The following is a 14,937-nucleotide window of genomic DNA, read 5'->3' as shown; positions in this document are numbered from 1 at the left end:
TTGACTCGGTATTAGTATCAGCTGCCATCGGGATGAGAGCTCGGGAAAGGCGCAATATTGTCTCTTGTTTCAGAGACGAGCTTATTAGGTGCATTGTCAGACGCCATGATAGCACCGTTATCGGCAGGCTTGTGATCGACGTGTCTAATTGCCGTATTGAGATTCGGGGAAGTAAGGGGTCTTCCTTCAGACGATGAGATGGAGCTAGTATTCTTGTACATAGACGCAGCCCGTGTTTTATCAAGATGACTACGTGTGAAGTGGTATTCATGCAAAACGAAATTACTCAACCCGAGCGCGGCAAGTTTCACATCAAAAACTACATGGGTTGGTTGGTCGTTTCGATTACATTGTCGTCGTCGGCTTCGCGAATATCCGAATTCTGATTGCCCGGAGCCAGCCTCGCAGCGCCTCCAGCAGCCAACTCGAATCAATGCTAACGGTAGCCACAATGGGGAAATGGAATAACACGTCAGTTGCTGTGCATTCTACACTGCGTATTGCGCAGAAGATGTCACAATGCAACTAACTAGTCACACCTGCCATCCGTGATACGTTAATGAAAGACGCCTACGCAGTAGAATCGGTAGCAACTTCTCCTTACGGAGTACGTAGAGCCGGAACACCACTTAGACAGATGTCCCCCCTTGCGTTGAAGACATCATCAACCCTACATATGCAAACCACCCATCCAAAAAGTAAGACATCACGAGGCGAGTGTTGAGAACTGGAGCGACAATGCTCGCGTATGCGCATAGAAAGGAAGCTTGGTAAAGGGGTGGGCATGAGAGACGGGGTATGAATTTGAGTTCATGGTTGAAGGAATTGTGTTATATTGCTCTCCGTTTGTGAATGCCTGCATCTGTTTGAATCGTGCGTTGCTGGATTTGCAAATATCAACGTACAGCTCTCCATTCTGCAAATAAATCCGGTCCAGTCATTTCGTGCTACGGGGCTTTAACGAGGAATCTTACTTGTCGCGTCATGGTTATACTATCTGTGTATAATTCTGTTCCCATTTTGACACTCCATTTCACGGCATGTTTCCGGCACCGCAACACCAGACGGACATTCTTTTCAAGGCCTGGAATCTTGTGTTGGAACCCTCTGGTAGCAGTAGGCATTATTCATCGTAGATTGGAGCCTTCCTGCTTTCGTACCAGTGTGTGGTAAGCGATGCATTCTCCGAGTGTGTCGTGGATGGTGATGCTTTGGGCAGCATATTCACGGGTAGGATGCTAAACGCAGGCACTACTACGGAGTAGTGCAGTTCCCAGCCTCGTCTCCCACGACGCTACTTCAGACGAACACAATGTCTTGCATTAGTCCAGTCCAATGTTTTCCCCCAGAGACAGGACGGTCGGTCGCACGAGCCAGTTCTGAGATGGCGCTACCCTACATCAGATAAAGGTCATCCGATCCAGACATGGAACTTGTAGCCCGCCGTTTGAAAGCATCTTCAATCCCGACATCATAGGATGCCAGCCGTGGCGTCTACATCTCGATAAATAAACACCAATCCAGTAGATGACGTGTATTACCACACGCCATCGTCTGCTCATCATGTGATCTACACTCCGATCCAACCGGTGCAAGTGCTAACCTCGGCGGGAGGCGCACATCACCGCGCATTCCGCCATCCAGCCACACGGCCGCGGGTTCACGCCAACAGCAAAAACGCCAATACAAACACAGTCGACGACAGATACACGGCTCAAGAAGACACCGATTCACAATGTGCCCCGCCACAGTGCCGCCCCTCTCATCCGTCAGGGCGCTTACATTCGACGTCTTCGGCACAACCGTAGACTGGCGCTCCTCGGTCACGGAAGAGCTGGCGCTCCGCGCTCATCGCAAACGCTCTTCCAACCCACCGCCCGCCCTGAAAGACCGTCTGGACCGCCTGGGCGAAGACGACTGGGGCCGCTTCGCCCAAGCCTGGCGCGATACATATGTCCGCTTCGTCGGGTCCTTCGACCCCGAGCAGGACGCGTGGAAGACCATCGACGAGCACCACCGCGACAGCCTCGTCGAGCTGCTCGAGACATGGGGCCTCGGGGGCCTGTACACGGACGCAGAGGTTAGCTCGCTCAGCCTGGTGTGGCACCGCCTCGCTCCTTGGCCCGACGCCGTCGACGGGCTGGCCAGGCTGCGTGACGGCGGGAAGCTCGTGCTGGCGACGCTGTCGAACGGCAACACGGACCTGGTGAGGGACCTGGACGACTTCGGAGGCCTCGGGTTCCACCGGCTGTTTTGCGCCGAGACGTTTCGGGCGTACAAGCCTCGCCCGGAGACGTATCTCGGCGCCGCGAGGGAGATGGGCCTGGAGCCGGCGCAGGTGGCCATGGTTGCTTGCCACATGGGCGACTTGAAGGCTGCCAAGGCGTGTGGTCTGAGGACGATATACGTTGAGAGGCCAAGGGAGGAGGCCTGGGATAAGGAGGGCGAGGAATTCACGGCGGCCAGGAATTGGGTGGATTTGTGGATTGGAGAAGAGGATGGTGGGTTTGTTGCCATGGCAGACAAGCTCTTGGATATCCTGTAGGATTGTAATTGTGGTGTGTTTTTTTTTTTTGCCAGGGAAAGGGCTTCGAGGCAGCGGTAGTTGACTGCAAGGAGATATCAGTCAATCTCAAAGTCAAGTTCTCGGCGCAGTTTCACAATGGGGGCCAGAGAACCTCACTCAGCTATATCCCTGCTGGCATGTTTCTAGCTTCGACGCTTTATGTTTTCTGACCGATGGCAGTTTCTCTGCTGTAGTTGTGGACGAACCATTGCCCCATGTATATGAGGGATCTCCAAGTATACATTATATTATACATTGACCGATCAAGTAAATTGATACATTGGCCCCCCCGCAAAAAAAAAAAAAAACTTGATACTATTCAGCTTTCGTTGAACCCAAAAAGCCGTGCGGAGCATACTGCCATAAACTCAACTCTAAGTCTGACAATCTGAAGACGAGGTCCATGAACCCTTGCGTCCCTTGGGTGACCTACTCTGCTAATGAACACAGTATTTTATAAGGTAATCGATGTCACATTGTTGACTAGAAAAACAGCACAGGCATGTGTTTGTCGTTGTTTTTTAGATGCAGGCTGGGATATGTCAGAACTCGGGTTCAAGTAACACGACATGTGAGAATCTCGGTGGGCCATTCACCCGCCATATCGCAAGCATACCTGAATACAGAAAGTCTACACCGAGACGCAAAACATGGATGTGCGGCATTGGCTCTTCATTTCACTCGCTTGTGCATACTCTTCGGTCACTGAGCAGACAAAGGACAGGCCTCTCTTGTGGCAACTGCTTCAACAGAGTTTTTGAACGGCGCTAGCAGGGGATAGCACTGGTACTGGATCGGGAAATCATCAACAATGAATCTGAGAAACAAATAAGACGCGAGGTATGGAAATGTTCCCTCGGTCGGGTGACGAGACTTCGTGCAGGCTGCAGATTCAACATACTCGTGGCACATCCAGGCAACTCGTCATATCTTGTCCGTTAGAGCGGTTCGTCAATACGAAACAACCAATGGAAGCTAATCGTGATATGCTATGAGATAGGGCCTCGTGGTGTTTTGAATGTGCGACGCCTTGTCATAGCCTGGTTTCTATTCGTGTGTCTTCGACGGTAAGTGAGGCGAGCCGAGTGAGAGGCCAGTCTTGTTACTATTTTGGAGCAGTTTGTCTAGTCCCCTAGTAGCATAACCCGGGTGGCAAGCCTGTCTGTAAGCCGTGCCACAGACGATACATCATGGGTGTAGAGGCTGCCTGGGGCATTTCGCACCACCTCGTATGCACAAAAAGCTGTAGATGGACGGGCAATATTGGATTGCGTACTCCGTACCAGAACAATTAAGACATGCGTTGAGAGAAGTCGACAGACGGAAAAGCAGAGACAGAGAGAGTAACCACCCAGCTGAACATGTGGTGGCAGTGGAGTACTATGGAATTCAACTATTGGCAGGCGAACGAAGTTGCAAAATGATACGAGGAGGACATGTGGGGTGCAGCATTGAGCCAGGCCGGATGCTAATCGTTGACAGAAACGCCCAGCTCTCCATCGAGCCATCAACCAACCCATCGTTGGATGAGTTGCGGATGGACGGCACGGCCCTGCTGTAAATGAATCAGGCCTCTGCAGGGAGGGAACCACCCATTCGTCGCGGTCGGGACAGTTCTGCCCCAGAAGATATCGATGGCAACCTTTTTCTTATTTGGCGGCTCTCCGCTGCGGCCGGTCTGATGTCTTGCTGTTGTGTAGCGCCAGGGTCTAGCTATCTTCAAGTGGCAAATCTAGAACCTTACGAGACCGACGAATGAAAATGCTAGAGGGGGCATTGATAGAACCGTTACATGTAGCATGATATTCGATGCCAATGATACATGCCAAGCAGCATGGACGAGCGAAATGACGAGGCAAAATAAACAGGCGAGTGGTCAAGCCGGCGGCCGGAACAACAGCCGTATGGCAAGGACGTGTGGCCGCAGGAGCAGAGGCCCGGAACCCGGAGGTCCGAACGCAGAGGTAGAAATAGAAGTTGGTCGAGTCGATGCGACACCATGACTGAGATGTGAGGACTGGGGTGGTGAAGTCGATAACTCGTGGGCTTGTCGAGGGTTCGTCGAGGCCTTCGATGTTGGGACCAGGGAAGAGACAATGCTTCGAGTGGCTTTGACAAGCGCCAGGACCATAAAATATGCACGAGGCAGGCAGCCCTGCAGTATTGCTAAACGCTCCTTCCCTTCCTTGTCGATGAATGCAGTCTGGTAGTTTTTTTTTTTTTTTTTGGCCCGCAGGTTCTTCCAGCAATGGACTGAAACGTTTTCCTTTTGAAGCCGCAAAACTGGGAACATGAGATCGAATGTCTTGTTTTGCCGCTGTCATTGCATGCCTGTTTGTCAAGGCTCTCCCTGGCTCTCGTTTCCCCCCGGTACTTCTCGCCTTTCTCTGGGCTGCCGGCAAACATTCTGCTTGCTCTCACTCACTCACGATGCCATGACGCACCAGGGCGCAACGGAGCTCACGCTCGCCAACCACCACAAGCAATGGACACACACAACATAACTAGCATCGATGCAGCAAACGACCGTGGCTGAGGGGGTCAGTGGATGCTCAGAATTACACCAAAACCAAAGACCCGCCCAGGTGCTTGCTTGGGCCACCCAAATCCATGGTCCAAGAGGCTCCAAACTCCCAGGCAGGCTGCTAGGCAAGCTAGGGTATGTGATTTGTAGGGTTGGACGATGCTCTTTAGCCACCAGCCAGACTACCACTCTGGCAGGGAGGTCGACTACAACGCAGATCGACAAGGCGCGTCGAGTCGTGGATGGTTGGTTCCGTGGAGTTTGGTAGGCCGCCTCTGTCTGTATCCTCCGGCCCGCCTGCTAAAACGAGAATGCAGCATTGATCGCTATTCGAAGAACAATACTAGATTTTATGCTGTTGGCTGTTGGTACGAGAATCACGATGATGCAGAGTCCCCTGTAGAGAAGCCATAGAGCGCCTTCTGTACACATGCTTCGGATTCTGGCCCAGGCGTTTGCGTCGAGTACAATCTGCAATGTTGTTGATGATGACCCAATCCGGCGCCGATTGGCCATCCCAACAGTCTGGTACCTAGCACACGTTGCCTCGAAGAATGGCAAGCCCCGTGTTATTTCGTCGCCGTCACAATATGACTGACTTTTCCAACCAACATTAATTGCCGATTGCCCTTGTCTGCTGTTTGGCTTAAGGAGCCTCTGAAGCCGACTCCCCGGCGCGGCATATCAATGATAGAACTGATGCAATGTACATACTACCACGGTATGGAGGACAAGCACTTGTGGCTGAGCGGATTTCAACAAACATGGCAACGGGCCTCTATTATTTCCCACACTCTTGTCACGCATTGTTCCTCAAAACAGCCTGCCTAGCTTAACCATGGTTAGCACAACATGGCGGCATTCGAGTTGCCTCAGACACTGCCGAAGCCGCCAAAGGGGCCACCTGTATGGAGTATTGCACCATCAATCATTGGAGGACTTGTCCTTGTCGAGACGCAACAAAAGGAACAAAGGCCATCACCACATCTGCGCTAATATTCGCATTGCAATTGTATCTGCCCCGTTCGTCTTGTCAAAGGGGCGACCCGCTCAAGACCCCTTGAGCTCCAGTCCTGGCCAACATTGAACCTGGGTTGACCGGGCGTATCTGGCTGGGTCAGCTTACAGAAGCGACAAGAGACCGCAAGAGGTCAAGCCGCTCCACTGGATAGTCGAGGACGTCTGGCTTTCCTCGACCCCCAACCACGTCCCAGCGGATCCGACAAACAGGCGAGCTTGAGCATCATGGTGGCATGGCTCTTTTTGTGTATCGGCCAGCACCAGACAGCAGTGGTTGGTGCCTTTATCTCTTCAGGGCTCTACGGATCATATGGAGTAGTCATGGGTTGCTGGCAGTACTGCCATCGACTGGACTCGCGTGCGGCCCATATTATATCTAACATTGAATGTACATGAACTTCTACAGCTTGTCAGTCCGCCAATCATGCACCCATCCGGCCTTGGAGCTCTCTCTGCGGTGCTTCGTCCCTACCAACAAGCTTGGCCAGCTACCTGTATGTATGTATGTTGTTGTATGAGATCAGCCCTGGACGGCCCTGGACCATGGCGGGCAAGCTGAGCATCTCCTCCAGCAACTGGCCGTGCACTCGGGTGGTCCATGTCACCATGTGCATCCTGCTAGCTGCGAACCTATCAATCTATCTTGGTGGCCACTCGAGAACCCAGTCCATCCGCGGCCGATGGTCTCCTATCAGCGCCCACTGCTGCTCTGTACTCCGTACCGAGTACCTTAGCAACCATGCTCACTGGCTCAGACAGTGGCTCTGTCGTTGCGCCTCTACTCCATACAAAGCAGCATGACCCGCTCACCCACCGACTCCACTCGACCCTCTGCCCACCCGAGTCCAGCAGCTCCCACCGCAAGCCAGAACGCCTCAGTAACATCTTTCGCGAGTCTTGTGCTGAGGCTGGAGCAGACATCTTTGACCTGACCATCCTTCGTTCTTCCCCATTGACTCGGAGCCGCACAATCACCACGCTGCTCTCCCGTCCCAGGCTCCCGCTACAATTCCGAGCTGTGCTTCGCCGGCCACTTCCCTTCCCTCCTGATCGACGGCTTGTCCTGTCAAGGACGAGTGTATAATCTCTCCATCACCTCTCCTCGACTAGCCACTTGTCGGCGCACAGCTCCAACTCTTGCCCAGCATGGCGGGCCGTATGGTGCTATACAAGCTGGTGGTGTTGGGTGATGGTGGCGTAGGAAAGACAGCACTGACAATTCAACTATGTCTGCAACACTTTGTTGAAACCGTGAGTCTGCAGTCCTCCAATGTCCCTGCGACCTTCACCGTCCAGAGGTGGAGGCGGGGAAGCTAATCCTCGATTCTGGGCCTCGCAAGCTGATGCAGCCTCATGACAGTACGACCCGACGATTGAAGATTCATATCGCAAACAGGTGGTCATAGACGGTCAACCCTGCATGCTCGAAGTTCTCGATACCGCTGGACAGGAAGAATACACAGCCTTGCGCGACCAATGGATTCGTGACGGCGAGGGTTTCGTACTCGTCTACAGCATTTCATCCCGCTCCTCATTTACCCGCATCAAAAAATTCCACCACCAAATCCAACGCGTCAAGGAATCATGTGCATCCTCACCGTCATACCCGGGGTCGCCCCTCTCCGCTGCGAGTCCCCAGATGCCAGTGCCCATCATGCTGGTGGGCAACAAGAGCGACAGAGTTACGGAGCGTGAGGTATCTACACAAGAAGGGCACGCACTAGCCAGGGAATTGGGGTGCGAATTTGTTGAAGCATCTGCAAAGAACTGCATCAATGTTGAAAAGGCCTTCTACGATGTCGTCAGAATCTTGCGTCGACAGCGGCAACAAGCGTCTCGCCCGGCGGGTGGCTCGAGCGGCCGCTCACGTACAGGCAATGGTGATATTGGGGGCCGTGAGCGTGAGGCACCAAGATACCGGCGCAGCAAGGACGGCGAAAAGAGCAAAAAGTGTATTGTATTATGAGCGCAAATGCTTCCTCGCCATCACCGGCCTTGTGGGACGCAGCATCTGAGAGGGGTGTTGGTTGGTGAGGGGTCACGCAATTTTTCCTGCGGCCGTGCTTGTGTCTCGAATGGAAGCTGCATACATACCACCGACTGCTTTCCCTCAACAACGGGCTCCAATGGGATAATGAAAACCAAAACACAAATTCAAAAAAGCACAATCTATTAAAGACTCTGTTATGAAGGACACGAACCGCCGGAGAGAGAAAGAGAGAGAGAGAGAGGAGGAGGAGGAATGTGATTAATTTTCAGCGACTGATGGTTAGGTGTTTCTATCACGTTTTTCTACCTTGATGATGCAACATCCCAGCAACGAACGAACGACGTCACCTGAATCGGCGAATGGCGTATGAATCCAAAAAAAGAGGCATATTCTGGGGCGCTAGGTTATTTTGACGACATTTACAATTGCTTCTGCTATGATTTGTTGGTCTTGGTGATGGCGTCGCGATTGTCTTCGAGAGCCGATATGAAGAGACGACATGCTTTTACGCCTCCTCGAGCTGTTTCAGCATCTTGAACCATTTTTTTGTCTTTTTTTTTTTTTAATTCGTTCCGTCTGACAAACTCTATTTGTTACATTCTCGCATGTCATGTTGAGGCATTGGGAAATAATGACAAGAGGCTAGTGGCTGGCATTGTTCCCAAGACCACTGGTTATACGCAAGCCCCGAAAGGTTTCCCTTACTCATTGGCACATGATGGCAATGTAATCAAGTACGAGTTTGGTCCTGGAGTCACATCCACTCATCCTGTTTTACAAACTCATCCACATTTTGATTCCATTGCCTCTTTGTTTACTCATGTTGATATTTTCGCGCATGTTTTCCTTTCTACATGGGTCTCAACTCCCCTCGGCATTGACACGAGGACAACACCCACCCCCTGGTGTTCAGAGAATTACTTGCCCTCGCGGGAAGAAGAGCAGGGAAGTGGACGGAAGTGGAGCACCAGAGAGCGGATTTGCACACGCTGCGAGACGACAGACGGCTGATGGAGACGACGGTTACTAGACCTGTCTATATAGTTAAAGGATTTGAAGATTTCAGTTTCTCCTTGCTTCTGGATATGGGACGGAGATGAGCAACAGGACGAGATGCCTGGTAGCCGAGGTAGAACACATCAAAAGACATGATGATTTGACATCAAAATACACTTGAGAGCACCGGGGGAGATACTAGAGGGGACCATGAAGCCGCGCTTTGTACATGCTCACGGGTGACGGCGCAAGAAGCCCATCCATGGCTTCAGGTGTTTTTGCCCTTGGCAAGGCCATAATGAAAGCGACAGTGAGAGCGAGAGCGAGAGCAGAAGCTGTGAGCCCCAGGGCCCCAGTTTGGACTTTGACGGCCGGGAGGGTCCGTCGATATCGCCCCGATTCGATTCCTAAGAATAAAGCACATATGCAGCGCAGATGCCCACGCCATCGCCAACACTAAGGCAACATGTGAAGCCCTAGGAAGGGAGAAAGGCGCGAAAGGGAGGGGTGCAACTGGTGCAACTTGGCGCAGCTGATGCAACCAATGCAACCCGCAGACGACTCGACAGCTAACAAAAGCTTGCATTTGCTGTCTGAGCACCGAGCAAGAAGTGAGAAGTGAGGGGTGCGAGCTCTCGGCTGTGAGCAGAAAGCAAGCGCCTACGGGATCGGACATGGGACATCGTCACTTCTCGTTGGCCGAGACGAAGAGCTTCCTGACCTGACTTGACAACCAAGCAACTGCCTAGCCTCCGGAGTAACTACCTAGTAAGTTACTAGTAGGCAACTTCTCCTGCCCTTCCGACCACAGAACCATGCGGGCCGGACAGATATACAGTACGTGCACCTCGTCCGATCAAGCGCAAAAGGGGCATGCGACACACGTGTACACTACACGGTACCAGCAGCACCCGCAGACCAAATGGTTCGGGCTGCTGCCTTGATTGAGTTTTTTTTTTTTAAAAAAAAAAAACTCATTCTGCGTGTGTGCAGCCTCTGTCCCTACCCGCAGCAGGCTGGCGACGCCTCGCGGCGGCGGCGACACATGGAGGGGACCCTCAATCACAAGCGGCTTGACGGATTGGGAATAAAACCTTGACCACAGCCAAGGTTGGTGTTTGCCTGGGTGTGCGCCACGTCTGGAGAGGAGCGGGGGACAGCCTACTCGTTTTGCGTGGCATGCGGCATGGCGAGCATTGGAGCTTGAACGTACTTGCGTGCATTGGGGAGTCTGCTCGTAAGAAGGGTCAATTCTGGTGGTAAGAAGGGAAAGGGGAAGAGAGAGAGAGAATACGCACGATAGAGCGTGCATAAAGGCCAAAGGGAAAAAAGATAATTGCCGCTGTTCATACATATGGATGACGAGCTTGACGGGTTCATGCTCGACATAACAGCGGGGGTGCCGGCGAGGACATACAGATAGAAATGGAGCCGAGAAGGAACCGCATGCTTTCCACACGGGCTGGCTCTTTGATGCTTCTCTATTCTTTTCTTTTTTTGGTCCCCCTTCTCCGAGAAGACAGGGACCAGCTGATGTTTCCTTTGTTGGTGCTAGCCTGAAGTGTCCCATGGTGCGGGCCTCCGTCTGATGTTGGCGGAGGCTAAGAAGCGCTATCCTTGTGGGGTTTGGGTATTCGGAGACATATTTTTTTGTTCGGTGTTTTCGCGGAGTGGGAACTGTGAGCATCGAGTGTGGCAGATTGATTTTGCTACATGTCATTGTGGCGCTCGAGAGAAGCTGGGTGTTTGCCCTCCGAAAAACAATAATGGTGGTTTTTTTTTTTGGGCGTGGTGTTTTGTTATAACCGTTTCCCCAGGATATAGAAGCAAGATTCGAAACTAGAACTGTCGGCCTTGCATGGTGCAGACTGCAGGTAGGCGGCTGGCCTTGACAATGCGACTCAGAATGTGCTTCGATACAAGTCTGCTTCTACATTATTTTTTTAGTCTGATGAGTTTTCAGAGACCGTCAAACCTACCTAGGTGCCTTTGAAAGTATACTCCGCGCCAAAACTCTGTCAATGACAGAGTTTGTCCCAGGTATGTTTTGTGTGTAGATACAAAATGTAAACCTGCCTACATATGTTGTCTTGTATGTTGTTTCTGTCGCCACTTCTGCATCAGCGAGTTACCACGGGACCTAGACGGGACAATGATGCCCTTCTTTCACCAGGATGCAGTACTATATGTGTACCTACCTATATGGTGGGCAATACGGAGTAGACATCTCGGAGTGCTGAGTCCACAACAACGTCGCGTTAGAGGCGACAGAACAATGCACAAAGGCAGAACTGGCATAGGAAGCAGCACCAATCATGGCTTTTAGTCTGGATTTGCGCAATTGAACATTAGCAACGTCACTGCGATTATTCAAACCATACGGAGTACATACAGAGCAATGATGCAACACATCATTACCACTTTGGGAACGGAAGAGACAAGCCCAAGCGGGGCGCAATACAAGAGCTTACCACCTTGTATACAAACCAAGAGCCACCTAGGGACAGTGATGACCATCATTTATCAAGGGGTTTGACCTCCCACGGGGTTTCGAGTTCTCATTGACTGCTGAGTCCCCAATGGCACCCTCAGAACGGATTGTAATAAAAGAATTGACGGTTAGGTAGTCACCAAAGAGGGATCAGATGACTGCCCATTTTGTTGTATTTGGATTGAGCGGGTGTTGAGGGAAAACAAGAGATTGGTCAAACCCGTGGAAGAACTGATTCTATACACAGGGCGTGGGAAGGTAGCCCCTTCCGTTTCCATCACGAAGGCAAGTGCCTTCCTCGGCACCTCTCCTGATCTCCTGACCTGGGGAATGGAAACAGTAGATTGCAAGTGCTATTCTCACGAAACAGGAAGGAGTGAATGCACGGTCAAGACGTCTACAGAATTCAAAACTCTACCAATGCATGGTCCGTTACTGTGGACTCGGCGGCTGGTGGCAGTACGACATGACGAGCTCAAAGCGTTCATACCATTGAGTTCAGTCTATTTGACGCTACAAAAGAAGACAGTTCTGCTTGATCGATTTCTATAGGGCGGTTCATGGCCATGTTGACGTTCCTTCGAGCTGTGTTGTCCTCATTTTGGTGCCCCACGACCTCGCGGACCATCGGCATGGCATTGACAAGCTCGCTCGGCGGTTTTACTGTCTCAACACGCTTCAAAACATATCTGACGGTGTCAACAACGGTGTCTATCGAACCCGGCCAGTGCATGCCATTCGTGTTGTCAACCGACACCAGTTCGGCATTCAGTCAAGGCTCGATTCAACCTCCGTTACTCGGTGTCGAATCCAGAGCCAACATACACCCTTGTGTTAATCCGCAGAGAGATGCGCAGAACACGCCGAAAACCTCAATTGTCGCTATACTCGAATGTTGTCAACAGCAGGCTGGTGCTAAGCCCGATTCGGAACCCACACAATATCTGCAGCGTCTTGGTCATGTTTCGTCCCTCGGAACCTCACATGTATGGACCTACATAACTTGATTCTATGATTGTTCTGTTATAGAAAAAGTCCAAGGGCCCTTGTCTGTGTGATTTTTCGGTGTGTAAATTCAGTCCCTTGTTCTTGAGAATATCCTGGACGCTAACAACGGCATCAGCGGTAGATGTGCCGCTGTGGATACCTTCTGCTGAAGATCTTGTCTTGAAAGTAGTATTCACGAGCATGGGTCTAGTAGTTCTAATCAGACTGTTATCACGTCGACGAGGGCCCGCACGTCTGAAACATTTCGCCCCAAGAGATCTTATAATAACTACTACCCCGTACGAAGATTTCAAAAACAAAAAGAGGGAAGAATTAGCGTCGCAACTATGATTGGTTGCTCGCAGCTCCCATGACGACCACCCGCCAACTCGGCCATGTCTTTTCACAACAGGTTATACACCACTCTCAACACGGTCAACTCTCGGAGCGGACTCCGTTAGCTATGATTGTAGTCGCCCCAGGTCGCCGACGTCAATGTGATTTCGTCACGGCGCCCTGACCTCCATTCGTTGGCTTCCTACGCCTCCGGCATCCTAGTCCTGTCATTGCCTCGTTCCTCGTGCTTTCTTGTGTCACAGATGCAAAAGGGGGGTGGTAGGCTATGTACGCTTGAACCTTTCCTTTATACGGCGTACTCTGTACATACTGACGTTCCAATTCCATTATAGACTGGGGCCGGGCCTTCAAGTTCCCATCGTGTCAAGGGGGTGCTTCATTGGCCTATGGCCTTCAGATATGTTGTATGTATGTACGTACATGCCGAGCAAGGAGCCCACTTTCCATCTCCACGAAACCAAAAAAACAAAGAATTAAAAGGCCCGCGTGGCATCGAGTCCATAATTATCCCGTCTAGTTCGGTGGCTGGGCCCTGTCAAAAACTGCCAAGCAGGCCGGCAACGGCATTTAGTGTTTTGGAGATGGCGTATCGTCTCCTCACTGCGGAAGCAAATAGGAGCCGAGTATCCCAATATAAGAACTCGCAAACATCAAACCACAATTGGTGCCTAGTGAATCTGTGACGTGTACGGAGTACGGAGTAGAAACACAATCGTTTTATTCCCCACGGCCAGCCACGAAAACCAGCACCGGTCCCAAAAGATTATTGTGTGAGAACCCAGCATGGCCCCCTCCAAATGAGCATTGGTATCAACTTCTCCTTGTTATCTTACAATCGTACATGTTGCGACCATCCAGGTTCCCGTACATTAATTCACTCACCTGCAGCAACCCCCGTCTCTCCGGTTTCAACCTGCCCGCGTGTGACAATGCGTGTGACCGCATATGCATGCGCTCGCACGCCTTATCCCCAACTTCTTCTCCCCGTCGACCACGCCGCGGCCGGTCTCGCTCGTCCCAAGAGAATGCGACGAGTCCCTCTGAAGAAACAGAGCCAAGCCAACAGGTGCGTCGAGCGCCTGCGCCCACGTCGGCGCCGCCCTCGTCAACCGCATACCAAAAAAAGACCTGCTTATCCCCGTCGAATAGCCCGCCCACGTTGGCCAAATCACCGACGACGCTTCTGGGTGGGCATACAGAGCATCAGCAAATGCGCGATTCCTATTCCGAAAATAGAAACAAAGAAAGAAGCATGTTGGACGCCGCGACTAGGGATGTACATACATGCCCGTATGCAAATTTGGTAGGTAGCTACTGGTTATCAAATTGTCTGCAGGTTCAAATGGGCACGTCTGCAGCGGTAGTGCCCTGATACCCAGTAGTACTTTACCAAGGCGGTGCCTCACCTCATGCTCCACGAGCACATGTACTGAGAGCAGGCTATTAGCTTCACGGTGCCTCTTCTCAAATACATATGTACCCCTCTTGCAGGTATACACAGCTGTGGTGATTCACCAACTCCAGTTACAAACTACGTACGTGTCCTGCCAGATCCAGCATCTCGTCTGGCAGAGTGCAGCTCGGCGCACTTGTTCTATTCAAGAGCAACATGAGCCAAGGACAACCTATCATGGGTGATATTGAGCTGAAACCATGCTTATTTTTGCTTGTGGTCTCTTAAATTGTACCGTCTCGCCATTTGACACCGGCATATGTCGACTCAACTAGGACCATCAATTATTGTTAAACTTATTCAACCACTACCCTGGCGATTAAGACACATTCAAGACCCCTACACACCAAAAATTTGGCGTCCCTGCAAAAGATTGACCATCATTTCTATTCCAAAGAAATAAATAAACACACATGGTAGGTAGTGGGTTAAGTACTACTAGCTTTGATATGCCCTTCTTTCATCCATTCCCAGTCAAGTATATACCCAGTAGCGCCGTAACCTTCGTAACCCAAAATTTCCGTCCCGCTAGAAGAATATAAAAGCATAATGA

The 14,937-nt window shown here is 51.4% G+C and overlaps 2 protein-coding genes across 2 annotated transcripts; both read left to right on the top strand.

Annotated features, from left to right (window-relative positions):
- Positions 1 to 1,735: 1,735 nt before the first annotated feature.
- On the top strand, positions 1,736 to 2,545 carry MAA_03001 (haloacid dehalogenase; the record flags this gene model as incomplete). The annotated part of the gene is made up of 1 exon (XM_007820999.1): positions 1,736 to 2,545. The coding sequence occupies one exon, from the start codon at positions 1,736 to 1,738 to the stop codon at positions 2,543 to 2,545; it is 810 nt and encodes a 269-aa protein (XP_007819190.1).
- Positions 2,546 to 7,256: 4,711 nt separating this feature from the next.
- MAA_11113 (uncharacterized protein) lies at positions 7,257 to 8,076 on the top strand (the record flags this gene model as incomplete). The annotated part of the gene is made up of 2 exons (XM_011413079.1): positions 7,257 to 7,361; positions 7,471 to 8,076. The coding sequence occupies 2 exons, from the start codon at positions 7,257 to 7,259 to the stop codon at positions 8,074 to 8,076; spliced, it is 711 nt and encodes a 236-aa protein (XP_011411381.1).
- Between the last annotated feature and the right edge of the window lie 6,861 nt (positions 8,077 to 14,937).

This window comes from Metarhizium robertsii, assembly GCF_000187425.2.
Source record: "Metarhizium robertsii ARSEF 23 chromosome Unknown MAA_Scf_4, whole genome shotgun sequence".
NCBI lineage: Eukaryota > Fungi > Ascomycota > Sordariomycetes > Hypocreales > Clavicipitaceae > Metarhizium > Metarhizium robertsii.
The sequence above is the reverse complement of the archived record's forward strand: the minus strand, read 5'-3'. Positions and strand labels throughout refer to the sequence as shown.